The sequence below is a fragment of the Megalobrama amblycephala genome, linkage group LG20 (genome assembly GCF_018812025.1).
Source record: "Megalobrama amblycephala isolate DHTTF-2021 linkage group LG20, ASM1881202v1, whole genome shotgun sequence".
NCBI lineage: Eukaryota > Metazoa > Chordata > Actinopteri > Cypriniformes > Xenocyprididae > Megalobrama > Megalobrama amblycephala.
Genome location: NC_063063.1, coordinates 4,007,826 through 4,025,749, shown reverse-complemented (window position 1 = coordinate 4,025,749; position 17,924 = coordinate 4,007,826). Strand labels below are relative to the sequence as shown.

The following is a 17,924-nucleotide window of genomic DNA, read 5'->3' as shown; positions in this document are numbered from 1 at the left end:
AAAAAAAAACCAAAAAAAAAAACCAAAAAAAAAAAACGTGCGTATGCCTCTCTTCCAGTTCTATAAATTGCAAATGATCTTGAAATTGTGAATGGTTCCAGATTTCTGCCTTGTAAACGCAGCCTAATTAAGGTCATCATTATATAAAATAGCATTAGTCAACATCTAAATCCATTACTTTTGATTTCTAGCCCTTGTGCAACCTTATGGACATTTTTGTCCATTTCAGTTTTGTTTTTTGTTGTAAGTGTGCCTTTGTTAATGCCAACTACATGAATTTTGGCTCAGGTGTTTATTTTTATTGGAATTTTAATATTTTACCCTCATTTCCTTCAAAAAATCAATTTTACCCTCCATACAAAAAATACTCACACTCAGGACCTTAAGGACAAAAATGTCCACATTGAAACCCATTAAAACTGCAATTTTTTAACCCAGGGCCATTTGACTATAAAATGATACAATATTTGCAAATAGGCATTCATTCTATCGGCAAGGCTTCAATTCATTTTTACAATTTTTTACTAGATTGTGCCATATTTTCAAATTTGGCATATAAAAGAAATACTCGCTTTATTTGTGTTTTCTGCTTATGCATATTATAGAGTCAATTTGAAAAATAATGCAGCTATAATTGTGTGGGTATGTTGGTAAGGATGTCAGAGTGTAGTTTGCATGTGTTTACTGAAAATTTAATGCGTGTAATTAGTTTGAAAGAAATTATATTGTATTGGCAATCAAAAATCCCACTCCATGTATGAGTCACACCCTTGGCAGGGTCAAAGGGCCATGTGAAAACTATGAAAAAGGTCAAAGAAGGTTAATGAGCTTTTCTTTTTCACCCAAACACACATCTTAACCCTTGATTGCACTTTTTCACTTGTTATTGTTTTTTTACGGAGATAAAAGGTACGCTTGAATTTGAAGTAGAAGTTCAGAAGCCCCTAAACGCATTGTTTTAGTTTTCACCACAAGAAAATGCTGATTGTTTAGTCTGGTAGATTTTATACAAAGTTTGAGTTCACACAGGTGTCCTCACAGCCAAACCTATTAATATGTGGTGCTTGAGGGGTTGATCATTTCATTGTTTGCAAGATGTGAAGAGACGTTACTCAGCAGAGGAAGCTCTGAAGCTAGTGTTGCCCACTGACAGTGAGCACACAAGTGCATTAGAAGCTGAGGATGTAAAGAAACTGATTTGTAAAGCGTTAAAATTGTGAAAATGAATGAATGTTTGGTAATTATGAATAGAAGAGATGCTGATAAAAAAAAAAACAATCAGTGAAAGTAGAAAAAAATATTAATATAAAATATTTTTATGACAGTTTTTTGACATGGACATTTTTGTCCATTATGGACCTAAGTGTTAGTTTTTGTAAAAAATCTGACACTACATAAATATAAATGCCTCAAAATTAATGTTGTTGTTTTTCATTGACACACCCAAGAATCTAATAAGCAAAGAAAAAAAAATCTGCTTAGCATTTAGTTTATGAAAATAAACTACAATTTGTAATTTTTTCATAAAAAAAAAACACCTATGGCATTATGTAAACAAACCAGCATTTAAAGGGTTACAGTTCTTAAAATGAATGAATGTTTGGTATCTATGGATAGAACAGATGCTGGTTAAAAAATTGACATCAGTGAAAGTGGAAAAAAAAATTAATAAATCATATTTTTATGACAGTTTTTGGACATGGACATTTTTGTCTATTTTGCACCTATGTGTAACTTTTTTTTTTTTTTTTTGCATGCACAAGGGTTAAAATTGCTTAGATTTCCAAATACCTGCAGTACCCCAACTATCTGCCAAAGACCATTTTTATAAATCTAAATGTTGGTGTGGATTTTAACATACACGCACTGCACTCTAAGTTCAAATCTGTGCTTACGAGCGTTTCATAAATGAGGTCCCCTCATGTATTAAACTTTGCTCCTGTAAGGCTACTGTCCTGCAGAGTTTAGCTCCAAAACACCTGCCTGGAAGTTTCTAGTAATCCTGAGGACCTTGATTAGCTGGTTCAGGTGTGTTTAACTAGGGTTGGAGCTGAACAGTGGAGCAGGACAGTGGCCCTTAAAGAATTAGTTCACATATAATTTACTCACCCCAATGTCATCCAAGATCTTCATGTCTTTCTTTCTTCAGTCAAAAAGAAATTAAGGTTTTGAGGAAAACATTACAGGATTTTTCTCCATATAGTGGACTTCACTGGGCATCAGCGGGTTGAAGGTCCAAATTGCACGATCCCAGCTGAGGAATAAGGGTCTTATCTAGTAAAACAATCTGTCATTTTCTAAAAAAAATAAAAAATATATATACTTTTTAACCACAAATGCTCATCTTGCACTAGCTCTGTGATCCGCCACACATTACGTAATCATGTTGTAAAGGTCATGTGTGACGTAGCCAGAAGTACTGCAGTACGGCGAAAAATATCATTGTTTTCCTTTTTTTTATAAAGGACGTTTGACTTAGTCTTTGCACATTCGCTTTGTAGACACTGGATCGGTACTTAAGCCTGTGTCACGCGTGACCTTTCCAATGTGATTACGTCATGCGTGGCGGATCACACAGCAGCGCAAGATGAGCATTTGTGGTTAAAAAGTATATACATTTTTTTTTTTTTAGAAAATTAATGATTGTTTCACTAGATAAGACCCTGATTCCTCGTCTCGGATCGTGTAGAGCCCTTTGAAGCTGCACTGAAACTGCAGTTTGGACCTTCATCCTGTTGGTTACTGTTGAAGTCCACTATATGGAGAAAAATCCTGGAATGTTTTCTTTAAAAACCTTAATTTCTTTTCGACTGAAGAAAGAAAGACAAAAACATCTTGGATGACATGGGGGTGAGTAAATTATCAGGAAATTGTAATTCTGAAGTGAACTAATCCGTTAAGGAACTGAATTTGACACTGCCACTAACATATTGAAGCTCTGCCACACTGTGTTTTAATGCCCCCAAGTGGATCCAACTTGTCATTGCAGCTAGAGATCATTTGGACAACATATAGATTGCAGCATATCTTAAGCTGCCTTCATGATATAAATGAATTAATTTAGATAAATCTTCACACTGTATATTTTTACCCTGTAGTCACAGATGAAATATAGACACAAAGTCAAGTGGATTACAATTCAATATTTTGAACAATGCAACAGGGTGACAGCAAAAGCTATAAATAATGAATTCATATAGTTAATTCCATTTCAACCTTGAACTTTATTCTTAAAAAAAGACTTAAAAATAATTGATTTGACTATATTTGTAAGTTAAACCTGCATAGATCAAACCATGTCTTTTACCATGTGAAGCTGCTCTAAAGTAATATTTGGATATTGGATATCACTTTAAGTGCTTTGTAACATAAGGCCGATGACACAACAGTTATTGCAAGTTGAGCCCTATATGAAGGCAGCTGGATAAAGCAGTACTGTGATTAACAGTAACCACGATGAAGCACTCATCTTTAAGGCTCCGCTGATGCCACAGTTACATTCTCCTTCTCTTCCACGTGGATTGCCTGGAAGTGTGGTTGGTGTTGGTTCTGGACATCTCATCCAATCAACTGCGGTCGATCTGCGAGTGACACTGTCTTGATCCATTTCTCCGCTCTTCACCACCCAATATGAGTTGTTCTTAAAGAAATAGGCATCTCCTGAGAGGCAAAGAAAGAACAAGGATCACAGGCATGATGGGAAAAAGTTGCCTTCTATCCAACACTCAGGAAGAGGACAATCCCATAATGCATTGTAACAAACTCAGTGAATAAAAAGCATCCAAGATTGTGGACAAAATGTTGGCTTTTTCAATCAAATAATCGTTGCTGATAATGATTTTGGTTCATTTGTCACACTGGGCATAGAAGATCAAGCCGAGCGCATTGCATTGTGGGATAAAAAAAAAGTGTTTTGACAATTTAGTTTCTTGAAACTTATTTACAGGCATAATGAATATATGAATATATTCATATTTAATTGTGCATATCTTATTTGAAGATATTTCATAATAGGAACACTATAAATTCAAATTGAATGATTTAACTCAGTTAGCCGATAAATTTATATTAATAGTGAAGATGTCTGAAATTGTTGAATAATATTAATTTATTACTATTATTACTATAATTATTACTATTATTTACTCCACCACTTTAAAAACATTAATGTGTCTACAAATCCCCCATTAACAAACACACACATATTTAACATAATACAATGTCACAGAGACACAAAATATAATTTTTATGTTTCTGCTCACTAAATCTCACATATGTTGATATTCATATGAAATTAAAAATAAGAAAAGCACAGCAATTTATTAAATGCATTAAAATTAGATTTTGTGCCATTTATGATTAAGATTAAAAAAAATTATATCACTTTATATTTGGGGCATTTTGCACTTCTGGTACTTTAGTCCTGAAGTTGTTCCACTGTGTTGTTTTAATTTATTTTATATATATATATATATTTATTAAATGCCTAAAATAAGGTCTGTGGTGAACACAACACAATTTTCTCGTTTTATATAACATAAAATACAATAGAAATGCCCCATACTTATGTTTTTTTGAAACTTTTACTTGTCTTAAAAAGGCGGTTGCTAACAAGTGACTAAATGGGACTACAGAGGTTTTCAGGGACATTAACCATCATCAGGCCGAACAGGTAAACTCATAAACTGGCTAATAGCTTTCACATCCTCATTGTGTTTATAATCATGCTCTTGCTAACTATTCTAACTCACACATTCAGGAGAAATTAAACAAAGAAAGAGTTGTCAGAAGTTTACTTGTGGTAATGTTGGTCATGCTACGTAATTTGCTGGCTTAATTCATTTATAGCCTACATTTAGCTTTTTACTTCTGCTGATTGTATTTAGGCTTCAAAAGTGGTGTGCATTTGTGAGGATTATCATGCTGAACAAAATGTGTAAGAATCATAAACTTTTGTTGGTCACTGAGCTTATTTTCTGCAATAGTCCCAAAGCTAAAGGAACCAGGGTTATGCTAACTTCTGGGTTGACCTACAAAAACACATAATCACCATTGCAAATATAGTCCCATTGACTGCAACAGATTGATATGAAGCATAACAAAAGCTTCTTTTGTATACTAAGCTGAAAATGCACTTGATTCAAATGGAATTTCTCTATATTACCCTCTTCCTCGGTGATGATGTCATCAGGGTTACTGGGCACGCCCTTCCAGAGGGAAGAGAATCTGGGATAACCGGCGTCTTGATGACGCTGCTCAGCCTCTGAGAACCTCCAGAACTCTCCACCGCTGAAGATGTAGGTTTTTCCATTATGAGCCCAAATGAAGGCCGCCTCCACACTCTTCACCTCCTTTCCATCATGAGAGATCATACCCCAGTCGGACAACGGACGTGGATAACCAGACATCGCCACAGTGTCTTTAAATACCCAGTACTGTGAGCCTGTGTGGAATAAAACATCACATGCATTCACTTACAGAAACAAGCATTCTCAAACTGATTTCTGTCATGACAACTCCTGGAGTGTTTGGCTTGGTAATGGATATGACAATGTCAATATGTTTGGTTTTGGCGGAATACATCTGCTACACTGTTGCTGTTTCTGCTGCTGCAGAGCAAAATACGGGACTTGCTACTGCCAATACATACCAAATGTGCCGCACAAGTCCTGAAAAGTGAAGCCAAAACATTTTGATCACCACCAGATGCAGTATAGCTCATAAACCCCGCCCTCTCCATGTAATATAATGGGACGTGAGATGAGCTAAACAATCAAATTACACTTCAAAGTTTGGTTTCTGTCATTTTAGGTAGTTTTTATCACGCTGATGTAAATTCAAGTGTTCATTTTTTTGTTTGTTTGCTTTTTTTTTTTCATAAAGAATTAGTTCACTTTCAAATAAAATTCCCCTGATCATTTACTCACCCCCATGTCATCCAAGATGTTCATGTCTTTCTTTCTTCAGTCGAAAAGAAATTAAGGTTTTTGATGAAAACATTCCAGGATTATTCTCCTTATAGTGGACTTCAATGGAGCCCAAACGGTTCCATAGTAGAATAGTAGAATAGGGAAGGTGTAGGACATACAGTGTAAGCTTTTTGAAGAATACGGAAAGTGGAAGCACATGCAAGGCGATCATTTGTGTTTATAAAGCATATAGATCATTAGATATAGATCATTGGTATCGTTTAAAGCCCTTTCAAGCTGCACTGAAACTGTCATTTTGACCTTCAACCGTTTGGTGGCCATTGAAGTCCACTATATGGAGAATAATCCTGGAATGTTTTCATCAAAAACCTTAATTTCTTTTCGACTGAAGAACAACATGAACATCTTGGATGACATGGTGGTGAGTAAATTATCTTATCTGAAAGTGAACTAATCCTATAAGAGTGTTTAGTTATGCAGGGTACACACTAAAAGATTTTTTAAATCTTATAAAATTTTCAAAATGTGAGAGACCACAAACATGAGGACAAAAAAATCCTAGATTTCACCGTTTTGCTCGTATAGCGTGTGGTGTGCCGTGATGTGATAAAGACAGCACACCACACACAAACAGTTTTTTAACCAGAGTCCCGACTGTGAACAGGGGAAATCTTGCAAAATCTCTCAAGAATTCAGAGTAAACTTGGCAGACGATAGCAGGAAGAAATTGCAATGATAGTGTTTGGAATGATTTTGGTATGTTTTACAGGACACGTTGTATAAACACTCATGCTGTTGCCACAAATCAACAAGCTGATCCTCCATTTCTGCTTTCTAATACTTTAAACTTTGTGCTGCGCAATGCATTTGTTATGCTTCAGTCTTCTGTCAGCTCGCTTTCTAATTGGATTTTGTTTTGTTTCATGTGATAATCTCCAGAGCGTGCACATTTTTTTCCTCAGGGTTTTCACCACTCATCAGGATTTCTGATCAACATGTTGAATATTTACGATCGGGGCGGCTCCGACATTCTTCCGAGCAGATTCAGTCACTCTTAACACACATCACACCACAGGAAAATCTGATAAAATAATCTGTAGAACCATCAATATAATCAGGACATGATTGTCGGAGGGGGAGAAATCGGCACAAAATCAGCCCGATTATCTTGTGGTGATGCTATAAAAATTGGAGTTTGACATCATGATTGACAGCTGAGATTGACAGCTTCTCTGAATGAAATAGTAGTCACTGAGGCACCAACAGGATTTTCGAGAGGAGATTGGAGCTTCAATTTTAATTTCTACATTTCCATAACTGTTTATTTCATAATGAGTCATTCAGTAAACTATATTAACCAATTCTGCAGGAGTGTGGGCAGGGTCTTGATACCGCGGCTCCACTTCATGCTCACTATTGCGCAGACTGGGGTTCAAAGATGTCATTGGCGGCTTCACTTTTCTACAATGGAAGAGAGTGAAGGTGCATCATCCATATTTTTTTACAGTCTATGATACATACACGACACACACTGCTGTGAGCAAGTAAGACATGTTGCTGCTGTACAATATAGCGTACATGATTTACCCATAGAAGATCTTTACAGGATGAGCTGGGGAAGGTGTAGGGTTTCTGAAAGCACGCTGCAAACTGCTACAGCAAACGCTGACCAAGTATTTTAAGGTTGAGCAGCGAGCTCATTGGCTGCTGATGCAGCAGGAACCAATCAGCCCTGAAAATGATGTGATTGCTAGCAGATAGAGTTAAGGACCTATTAGCCTGCGCTATCTAGAGTATCATGACAGAACTATGAATTTTTTCTTCCATTGTGCACCTAAATGAATAAAAAGAAACTAACCTATGAAGAAGATGATCCTGCTATCCGACTTTCTTTCATAAACTGCATCTATCTTGTTGGTGCCAGGAGGAAGACCAATCCAGAAGTTTTTTATGAGAGCAGGCTGAAGGGACACAAGAGATCTAGACCGCTGGATTCGCCAGAAATATGGACCTGACGAAGAAGAGGAAATGATACAAAAATCAATGTTCTTCCATCTGTGACAAATTAATTTAAAATTACATTTTAAAAAAACTGAGCTACAAAGAAATTAATTTCAGCAGCTTTATGTAAGTGGCTTATAATCTTTTAAGCTAGGCAAAATCTGTAAAATTGTACCTTTAAAAAAGAAAACCTCTCCTCTGATGTTTGCCACCGCATCAAAGCCACCCTCACAACGATTCTGGATTGACGGATCAGGTCTAGAAAAACAGAGAGGTCACAGAGGGCCGTAATTTTAATTTCTTCTCATTGAGTGTTGGAGATGTTATTATCAGCTGATATGGCAGTGTACTCTACTGTTCTAAAGTGTGGGGTCTGTAAGATTTTTTTAATGTTTTTGAAAGAAGTCTCTTCAGCTCATCAAGGCTTCATATTTTTGTGGAAACCATGATACATTTCTTTTCGGGATTCTTTGATGAATAGAAAGTTCAAAAGAACAGCATTTACTCTCTGAACAATGAAGAAATCTCTGAACAATGTACAATTTACACTTTTGATCAACTTAATACATTCTTGCTGAATAAAAGTACAATTTAAAAAAATCTTACTGACCGGTATTGCATGTGTCTTGGTAAACGTGACTCACTTTAAAGGTACTTTGGGATGAGGTGTATTTGGTGGTTTGGGTAGTTGTGATGTAGGGTTTTTTGGGGATGGTGCTGATGGGCTTATCTTCTTTCCTGTCAAATAACAAACCAACAGCCAACCAACATAGATATGGTCAGCTCGGCTAATGGCGATAATCTGGAAAGATTAATTCAAGCCAGCTAACAGATTATAAAGTGTTACATTTACATTTTATTTAACTTTACATTCTTGGCACGTTCTTATTTAAAGCTGCAATCCGTAAGTTTTGCCTCTTTGTCGCCATCTCTGTTTGAAACCTGCAATTGCAGTTATTTGTGGAATTATCATCTTTACGTGGGTTGTGCATTGGCACGGCTCCTCAGCACGGATGAATCTAATGTTTGCTGTCAGTCACCGCACCGGTGTGGATACTGTACTTCAGAATCACAGATTCTACATCTTGGAGGTATGACCAAAATAAAAATTTTCACCAGTTTTCTGCCACTTTTGTTCTGACCAACTGAGAAAAAAAGCATTACAATAAATTGCGCTGCCAATGATGATTAAATCTAACGATCGCTTAGCTCAGATCACATCAAACCGTGAAAATTAATATAATTGTTATACTTTGTTCTCAAATTGTTAAAGTTAATAACATCAGCATTGCGTGACTGTTTATTTAGAGTGTATTAGCATTACCTGTAGATTTTAATTTATGTAGCCACTCCGCAGTCCGAAGGCTTTTGCTTTTGACTACGGGTGAATCTCCAATTGTCACTGATGATTATCATTTGGACCTTTCAGTCTGCCATCAAAATTATAAGTTTAATTATTCCAGCTGCTGTGAGAAAATGCTTTAAATTATCTTCCACCTGCAGCATCCTCATATGCCATAGCCTACTAGCTGAAACTCCTTCTTTATGTAAACAGACGTGACATAATGACGTAAAGATGAACGGTGGTTACCAGTACTGATTTTATTAGAAAACATTATTATTGTTGTGAAGATAGGGAGATAGTTTTGAACACTATGTACTTGCTCAAAAATTGATTATGGATAATTTTTAACCAAAAAAAGTTACGGACTACAGCTTTAAAGAAATAGTCAAACAAAAAAAGTTTTTCACATAAAGCTTTTGTATGATTTCAGAAAACTTGACATATAGTGCTCAGGTGATGTTGTTGTTATATTGAGAAAAGTAATGTGATCTTCCATGAAAATGAGCAAATTATGACACAATATTAATTTTGGGGTAGACAATCCCTTTAATCATAAATTACAACTACCAGAGCAGGTAACTAAAGCGTCTGAACGTGCTCCTACCGTAGAGTGATTGAATGGCATAGCGATCGTCATCTGGGAGAATATAAGATCTGATATCAACTGCAACAGCACCCTGGTAGTACGGCCGCATGATGGAAGGAGAAGTAGAGGAATGAGAGAGACCCAAGGCATGACCGAATTCATGCACAGCCACCGCGAACAAATCAGTGCCGCTGTCGTCTGAAAACATTGAGAGAATAAGAAGAGGAAATTCTTATTTATGTATAATGACATTTTATAAGTGGGTGATTCATCAATTAAGGTCACTTTTGACTAAATGCATGAAAAACGTATTTTCTTCTAGATGATTTAGTATGATAAAACTGCTCTGAAATCAAGAAAACCTGAAAAAAAGTTTCTGTAGATGAGACATGCTTCACTTCTCATTTCTGTCATAGCATGAAATGCGCTAACGCAATGTCTGTGCGTATGTAAAAACATATGCCGACAGACAGGTAGAACATTGTATTATTTCATTCAGACCAAATATAAAGATGCATGAACATTTTATGGTCCTATGCCTTCCACACACAAGATTTATTTATAAAAATACATTTAGACTGTTTAACAGTGATTTCTATCAGGATATGAGGAGACGTTCAACCATAGCCTATAACAAAAAATGTTTTTGTAGAGAATCAGCTATTGCACTTTTAACTAACATGAACTAACAACATCGTATTTTTACAGCATTAATTCATCTTTGTTACTGTTTGTTAATAAAAATGTTCTTGTTCATGTTAGTTCACAGTGCGTTAACTAATGTTAACAGACACATCTTTTGATCGTAATAATGTATTAGTAAATGCTGAGCTTACCATTAATTAAGATTATTTCACGGCTCTGTGGAATACTTGATTCTGACTGGTCAATCGCGCCACCCAGCGGTGTGTTATTCCCCGATAACAACCACCGCAAAAAACAGATAACACAGGCTCATCCGAATGCTAGGAATGGTTTTTTCTCGTGGAAGTTTTGCATTTGGTGAGCTAATAAAATATTAAAACTCAGTCAAATCAATATTTTGTGTACGGTTTTCCGGTATCACGGACACGCTCTCTTTTGTTTCATACAAACGCAGCTGCTGCCCTTTTGCAAATATTTTGTTCACTGTAATGGATTATAAGATTACAAACAGGTACGATTTTAAATCTGTTTCATCTCAGATCAATATCTCTTATCCCCATAATTATTTATGTGGCGAAATGCCGTGTAATATGTGGTATGACTTAAATTTCCGTCTAGTTTTAACTTGCTGCTTGCTAGCAACTGCTCTCTCCGCGGAAGCTTTGCGTTTAAAGCTGATAAAATATTTCGACTCAGATCACTATTTTGTCTCTAATTATTTACTTATGTGGCAAGTAGCTGTGTAAAAAGCGGGGTAATGTACATGTCCCTTACTTGGGACAATTACCCCTTACTAAATGAATGCTGTAGACAATGGAAAATTTGAACTGAATTAAGCTGGGTAATAACAAAGACTATAGAATAACACAAGACGTGTCACTCGTATTGTTTTGAATGGGAGAAAGTGTAACGCAAAATATGGCGGAATAAGTCCCGCCTTCTAAATAAGAGCCAATCGCCGACTGGTAAAGTCATCGCGTCACTTCAGCGGCCGTTAGAATCACCGGTTTCTATAGAAACAGTCAGACTCTCGCCTCCGAAGAGACGCGCATTTAGGTCTGCGCATGCGCATTAGCTTGATTCAGCCTGAAAAATAGTTTGTTTTTTTGTCATGATTCGAGCGTTTAGAAACTAAATTATAAATTATGAGCCGGTTGTTGTTAGATTTCATTGGTGATTTCAAATATGAAATTTAATCGTAAGGTTGGCGAACAGTTTTGGAGAATTTGATGTTTCCCATTCAAAGAGATTGCATGATGCCCAGGATGCCCGAGAGGCGTTTCAAAGATGGCCGCCGAGTGAAATGAGGGACTTTGGTAATAACCATTATTGAACTGAGCTGAACTGAATCAACACTGAACTGACTTGAGCTGAATGACACTGTTGTATTCTGTAAAGCTGGATACAGCTGTATTACTTATGAACTTTACACTTGAACTGAACTGAAACAACACTGACTGAACTAAACTGAGCTGAATAATGATGAACTCAATACATTTTCTTCAGAGTTGCTTTACAGCTTAAATTGAATTTTACAACATTAACACTCTTATTTTCCTGTTTATTAATGTGAAGCTGCTTTTAAACAATCTGTATTGTATAGAATAATATATATATAAATGTGACAACTTGATTTAAGCTATATTTTAAATCATTTTTCTTCTGTTAAAAAAAAAAAAAAAAAAAAAAAAAAAAAACACCATTTGTAAAAGCATTGAATTTGATTACTCCACAAATATTCTGCTTTGGGACGGTTATTCATCTATCAGTCAGTGAATATCTAGTAATGATTGTGTCTCTTGCCTCCATAGGTCCAGCTCTCCTCATCATCAAAATGCGTATCTCCAGCAACTTCATACTCCCCTGGGAAGAAGGCATGAGCAAGTGTCCCTCCCTTCCCATCAAATGGATACCCGTCATCGTGGAGTGAGCGAGCGAAAGAGATCTTAATATCGGCTCTGTCCTGCTCGCTTGTGGGGGGAGCAGCTTGAAAGTTGAGGTTAGTGACATCACTCCAGGCTTTAAAGGCATAGATCATTATAGATTTTACATCATCAGGTTTTAGGAATGGATAGAGAGATGGGTAATTCTGGATGCTAGTAGGCAAAACAGAGATAAGTTAGTGAATGCATATTTAAAATGAATATTGTAAGTTATTAGGCTCAGCAGTGACCACCCAGCTAACAAAAATATGTTCTAAGAACGATTTGCTAAGGTTCCCGTTAAGTTTTGAAAACATCAGAATGCTCTCTGAATATTTTTAAAAACTTTTTTTCTTGGGTTATGCGAACATTAAGGAAACATTCCATTCCATTCCATATCATTCAGCAAACATTCTGGAAATGTTACTTTTGAATGTTAAAAGCTGTAAAATTAATGTATAAATTATGTTTTAATTGCAAACGTTTTGAGAACATTATTAAGGACAATAACTTTGAATAAACAATCTATTAACGTTACAAGAAGAAAGTTTTTCATACCCTAGTGAAGAAAAAAAAAAAAAAAAAAAAAAAAGTATTTAAAATGTGCCAAATATACCAGAAATATGTTATTTTTGTGCTGAATAAAAATACCCCGCAATTGTACTTTTGGTATTCTAAACTGGTATACTTAAAGGGGTGGTTGATTATTATTTCACTTTTTTAACTTTAGTTAGTGTGTAATGTTGCTTGTTTTAGCATAAACAACATCTGCAAAGTTACGACACTCAAAGTTCAATGCAAAGGGAGATATTTTCTTTTAAAGAATTTGCTGTTTGACGACTACAACAAAAAAGCTGGTAGGGACTACATAGAGATTATTCCTGGGTTAGTGACATCACTAACCCTAAAATTTACATAAACCCCGCCCTCTAGAACATGCAACAAAGGGGGTGAGGCCATGTTGGGCTGCTTTGGAGAAGAGGAAGAGTTGTTGTAGTCAAGTGTTGCTGCCATGCCATCATATTAGGCTGGACTGCTTCACAAACGAGGGTCAATTCAATGCTGGATTTGCACAAAAGATTAACATGACGGCACATGCTAGTGGATGAGTTGAATCAACTCCACAGCAACTACATAACATTTATTCACTAACCGTTCAAAAACGTCTAGTTGCATTCTAAAAGTTGTTCCTGAGTCTCTCCATCAGTGTTCGATGCCAGTTTGAACATGTAAGGCTGAACACCGTTACTGACAATCCTCATTTTGGCTGTGTGAGATTCTCCAGTTTTGTTGTTGTTGAGCAACCGAAGTGTGAGCTGTTAAAGCTCCGCCCCCTCTTTTGGAAAGTGGGCCGGGAGCAGCAGCTCATTTACTTTTAAAGGGATACACACAAAAATGGCGTGTTTTTGCTCACACCCAAATAAGAGGCAAATTTGACAAGCTATAATAAATGATCTGTGGGGTATTTTGAGCTGAAACTTCACAGACACATTCTGGGGACACCAGAGACTTATATTAGGCCTGCATCTTGTAAAAGGGTCATTACAGGTCCCCTTTAAAGTCTGCTAAATTGGAACAACTAATTTTGTACTTAATCCACTTTAATTGTGTGGAAGTGGAACTAAAAGATATACTTAAGTATATCTGATTGTGCTAAAGTGGAACTATTGCAAGTATACTTTAGGTACACTTTAAATATATTACATTTAAAGACTGATATTATACTTATTAATAGTGATATTAAAACACTTTTTTAGGCATAATATTAAGAAATGTGCATTTTGCAATAAAGAAATACTCCAAATAAAATGTAATTATAATTTTACATCAGTAAGTCTTAAGAGATATGTCAATAAATATGGTAATGGATTTGAAGTATACTTAGTATGAAATATATATTAGATTATTATTATTTTTTATTATTATTTTTTTTTTACTAGGGTAGCTTTGCCATAATGTTCTGAGAACATTCCCTGTTAGCTAGGTGTGTGTTTCTAACAGTGCAGACCTCCATGTGAGGTCAGACTTTTTCCAGCGGAGTCCAACAGTGGCATATCTTCTTTTCCTCCTTCGCTTTTTCAGCAAGTCCTTGGACCCTATAATGTCTGGCAGTGAACATCGTGGAGTGCTCATCAGTTTCAGGGTGTCACTGTCTAGAGAAGCACAGGACAGAAGGTCTCAGATCAATATATAGACTTCAGAGATACAGAGCCCATTACAGTACATGTAATAAAACCCCATGTGAGGAGGAGAGACAATGAAATAATTCTTTCTCTGGAGGAAATTTATTGAACCCACCATTTACAAGCCACCAATCACAGCTTGAAGACAAAGTCACTCTAAATCTCATCATTACACTTGCATATATCAATAATTGACAAAATCCCAGCTAACATGGAACATTCTTAGAACTTTATCTAACGTTGTGGCAAGGTTCTCTCATAACAAATGTTCCTCCAGAATGTTTTTTCAAAATTATCTGGTCTTTAACAATGTTCTCAAAATGTTAGCACAAAAACATTTTTTATGCATTGTTCATGGAATGTTTTTACCTGAAACATTTGCTTGGATGTTTGCATACCCTTTTTTCAAATGTTACTACCTGTTTCAGAATGTTCCATTCAAGTAACATTCTCTTTATGTTTGCAAAATGGTAAAATGGAATGTTCCTTTAAAGGGAGAGTTCATCCAAAAATAAAAATGTTGTCATCATGTACTCACCCTCAAGTTGTTTCAGACCTGGGGTGCGTTTCCTGTACAATGCCGTAACTCGCTGCCTAACTACAATAATGCATCAGTGAAGAAATCAACTAGCTTGTCATGAAACCTCATTGTCGCAAATTTGTCTTTCAATCATGTTGGTTAATGACGTCATGCAGGTGGTGGAGTAATAACTTCTAAATTAATAAATTACGGACATGGCACCTGATGACTTTTTTTCAGTTATTTTGCTTTATTTCCAGATTCAATCATAGGCTCGGTTTTATACTAGTGTACGTAGTTCGTATGCACATGCACACTCTTCAAAAAAGTGGCTTTAAATCTCTTGACAAACTAAAAGATTTAAATGACATTTGTATATATTTCAAATAATAGATTTAGATTGCACTGAATGTCAGCTTGCTTATTTTGCTCAAGATAAGGATTTATAAAAACAAGTACCTATGCTTCTAACCACAGGTCGTGAGCTGTCGTTCCAACCGTACAGTTTGCGATGCAATATGCAAATGTTCGTTGGAACTATGGTTTCGGGAAACACAGACTTGTTGAACTATACTGATGACCATAGTTGGCTAATGATGCTTTCAGGAAATGCACCTCTGTATGAGTTTCTTTCTTCTGTTGAACACAAAAGAAGGTATTTGTTGGTAACCAGACAGTTGACGGTAGCCATTGACTTCCATTGTATTTTTTTCCTACTAAGTCAATGGCTACCGTCAACTGTTTGATTACCAACATTCTTTAAAATATCTTCTTTTGTGTTCAACAGAATAAACTCAAACAAGTTTGGAACAACATGATGGTGAGTAAATGATGACAGAATTTTCATTTTCAGGTAAACTATCACTGTAATGTTCGCATAAGCAACAATGAACCAAGAAACTTTTTTTAAAAAAAGTTCAGATTTTTCAAAATGTTCAAAGAACATTCAGAAATAATATTTTTATAACTTAATGGGACCATTACCAAAACATTCTTTGAATATATTTTTGTTAGCTGAGATAGTGTTTTGATTTAATTTGATTAGAAAAAAGCAGGGAAATCTAGAATAAAAAAGAACAAATAAATGAAAAAAAAGGCACTGAAACAGACTTCTCTAAATTTTGTGACACAAGGCCGTTAGATCATTTCCTGCATGTGATGAAGTACTTTCTGTGAAAGGCACACGCATTGCATTTACCGAGTTTTCCTGTGTCTTTGAGGCCTGCGAATCGCTGCATTTCTTTGATGGCAGTCTCAATGCCCTCTTTAGATTGCAGCTGCCCCGTGCGGGGGTCAGGAGGGGGCAGGTATCCATACCTGCTTAACCAATCCTAAGAGAAATCACACGTAAAATGTTCATTTAACTTAAGCGAATATATACATGAATAGTGTCATTTTTATAATTTTAATATACAGTGTAAAGGGCTTTCAAAACAAGAACAATTACTATAACTGTAACTGTAGCGATAACATTTAGTATAATGATTCATCATTTGGAAAAAAAAAATCATTCTGAAAAAGATTGTGGTGTGGAAATCCTTATTCTCATATAAAACATTTACTAAAACTTGTCCATTTAGGCTATTTTAAAGTATTTAAGGTCATTTTAACAGAAATGTTATTTATTATGCACTTCTGGTAATGGACAGATGGTTATATATATATATATATATATATATATATATATATATATATATATATATATATATATACACACACACATATATACATACATATATATATATATATATATATATATATATATATATATATATACACACACATATATACACACACATATATACATACATATATATATATATATATATATATATATATATATATATATATATATATATATATATATATATACATATAGCCCCCCCAGAAAAAATTCCACTGGATAATTTATTTATATCTGTCTCTCAGGGATTTTACACACATGCAACTACACAAACACATGGGGAAAAAAAAAAAAAAAAAAATCCCAAATGACATATGGCACAATGTTTGTTTTTTTCTGTCTTTAAAAGTATTTAACTTGTAGTAATGCAGAATAAGGCTCATCTTACCACACCCCGAGAGTATTGGTCCGGCATCGGAGCCAAATGAACCGGAGAGATAAACACAAACACAGTGCAGGTCAGCTGAACTAACCAAAGATATCCTGAGAGAGTCATTTGTATCGCTGGAATAAAAAAACAAACAGCTGCAGACAAATAAAAGGATCTGCCTTTATTCTAAGGTTAATGTTGCCCTTATGTCCTCATACCGTTATATGCTCAGTTTCTCTTGCTACTTCAGCTGATCTCTCTAAGGACTAGGCAGGGCAGAGACCAGAGACCAATCGACAAGAAGCTCTCTCTCTCTCTCTCTTTCTCTCTCTCTCTCTCTGTCTCTCTCTCTCTCATTCTGAAAAAAAATTCTCTGTAAGAATCTTACTCCCTGCTGAATCAAATGAGCATTACTTAACCATTAATTAATATTAACATTAATTATTCAATTATGTCTTTATTTAAAACTTTGAGTTAAATCAACAAATTTGAACTTAAACTTTAAGTTAAACTTTGTCATTCTCACATTTTGCAGACCATAAATCAGTTATAAGACACCAAAACCACCACAACTAAGGAGGTGCAGTCACACCCATAACTGAAACACACAGGATGTTTCGAGTTTACGTTACAACACTCATTTTGTTTTTTGTTTTTTAAGATTTGTTACTGATGTGAAAACTTGAGAAATCCAGGCTGTGATGACGTTGATGAAAAATTACAATTAAATTTAGCCTC

The 17,924-nt window shown here is 35.4% G+C and overlaps 1 protein-coding gene across 1 annotated transcript; it reads right to left on the bottom strand.

The window, feature by feature from the left end:
- Positions 1–3,065: 3,065 nt before the first annotated feature.
- On the bottom strand, positions 3,066–17,665 carry mmp25b (matrix metallopeptidase 25b). The gene is made up of 10 exons (XM_048171122.1): positions 17,205–17,665; positions 16,331–16,463; positions 14,438–14,582; positions 12,311–12,603; positions 9,881–10,060; positions 8,576–8,669; positions 8,107–8,189; positions 7,789–7,941; positions 5,165–5,443; positions 3,066–3,660 (listed from the first exon to the last, which is right to left on the bottom strand). Exons 1-10 carry the CDS (start codon positions 17,310–17,312, stop codon positions 3,407–3,409), a joined length of 1,722 nt encoding a protein of 573 aa, XP_048027079.1. The 5' UTR covers positions 17,313–17,665; the 3' UTR covers positions 3,066–3,406.
- Between the last annotated feature and the right edge of the window lie 259 nt (positions 17,666–17,924).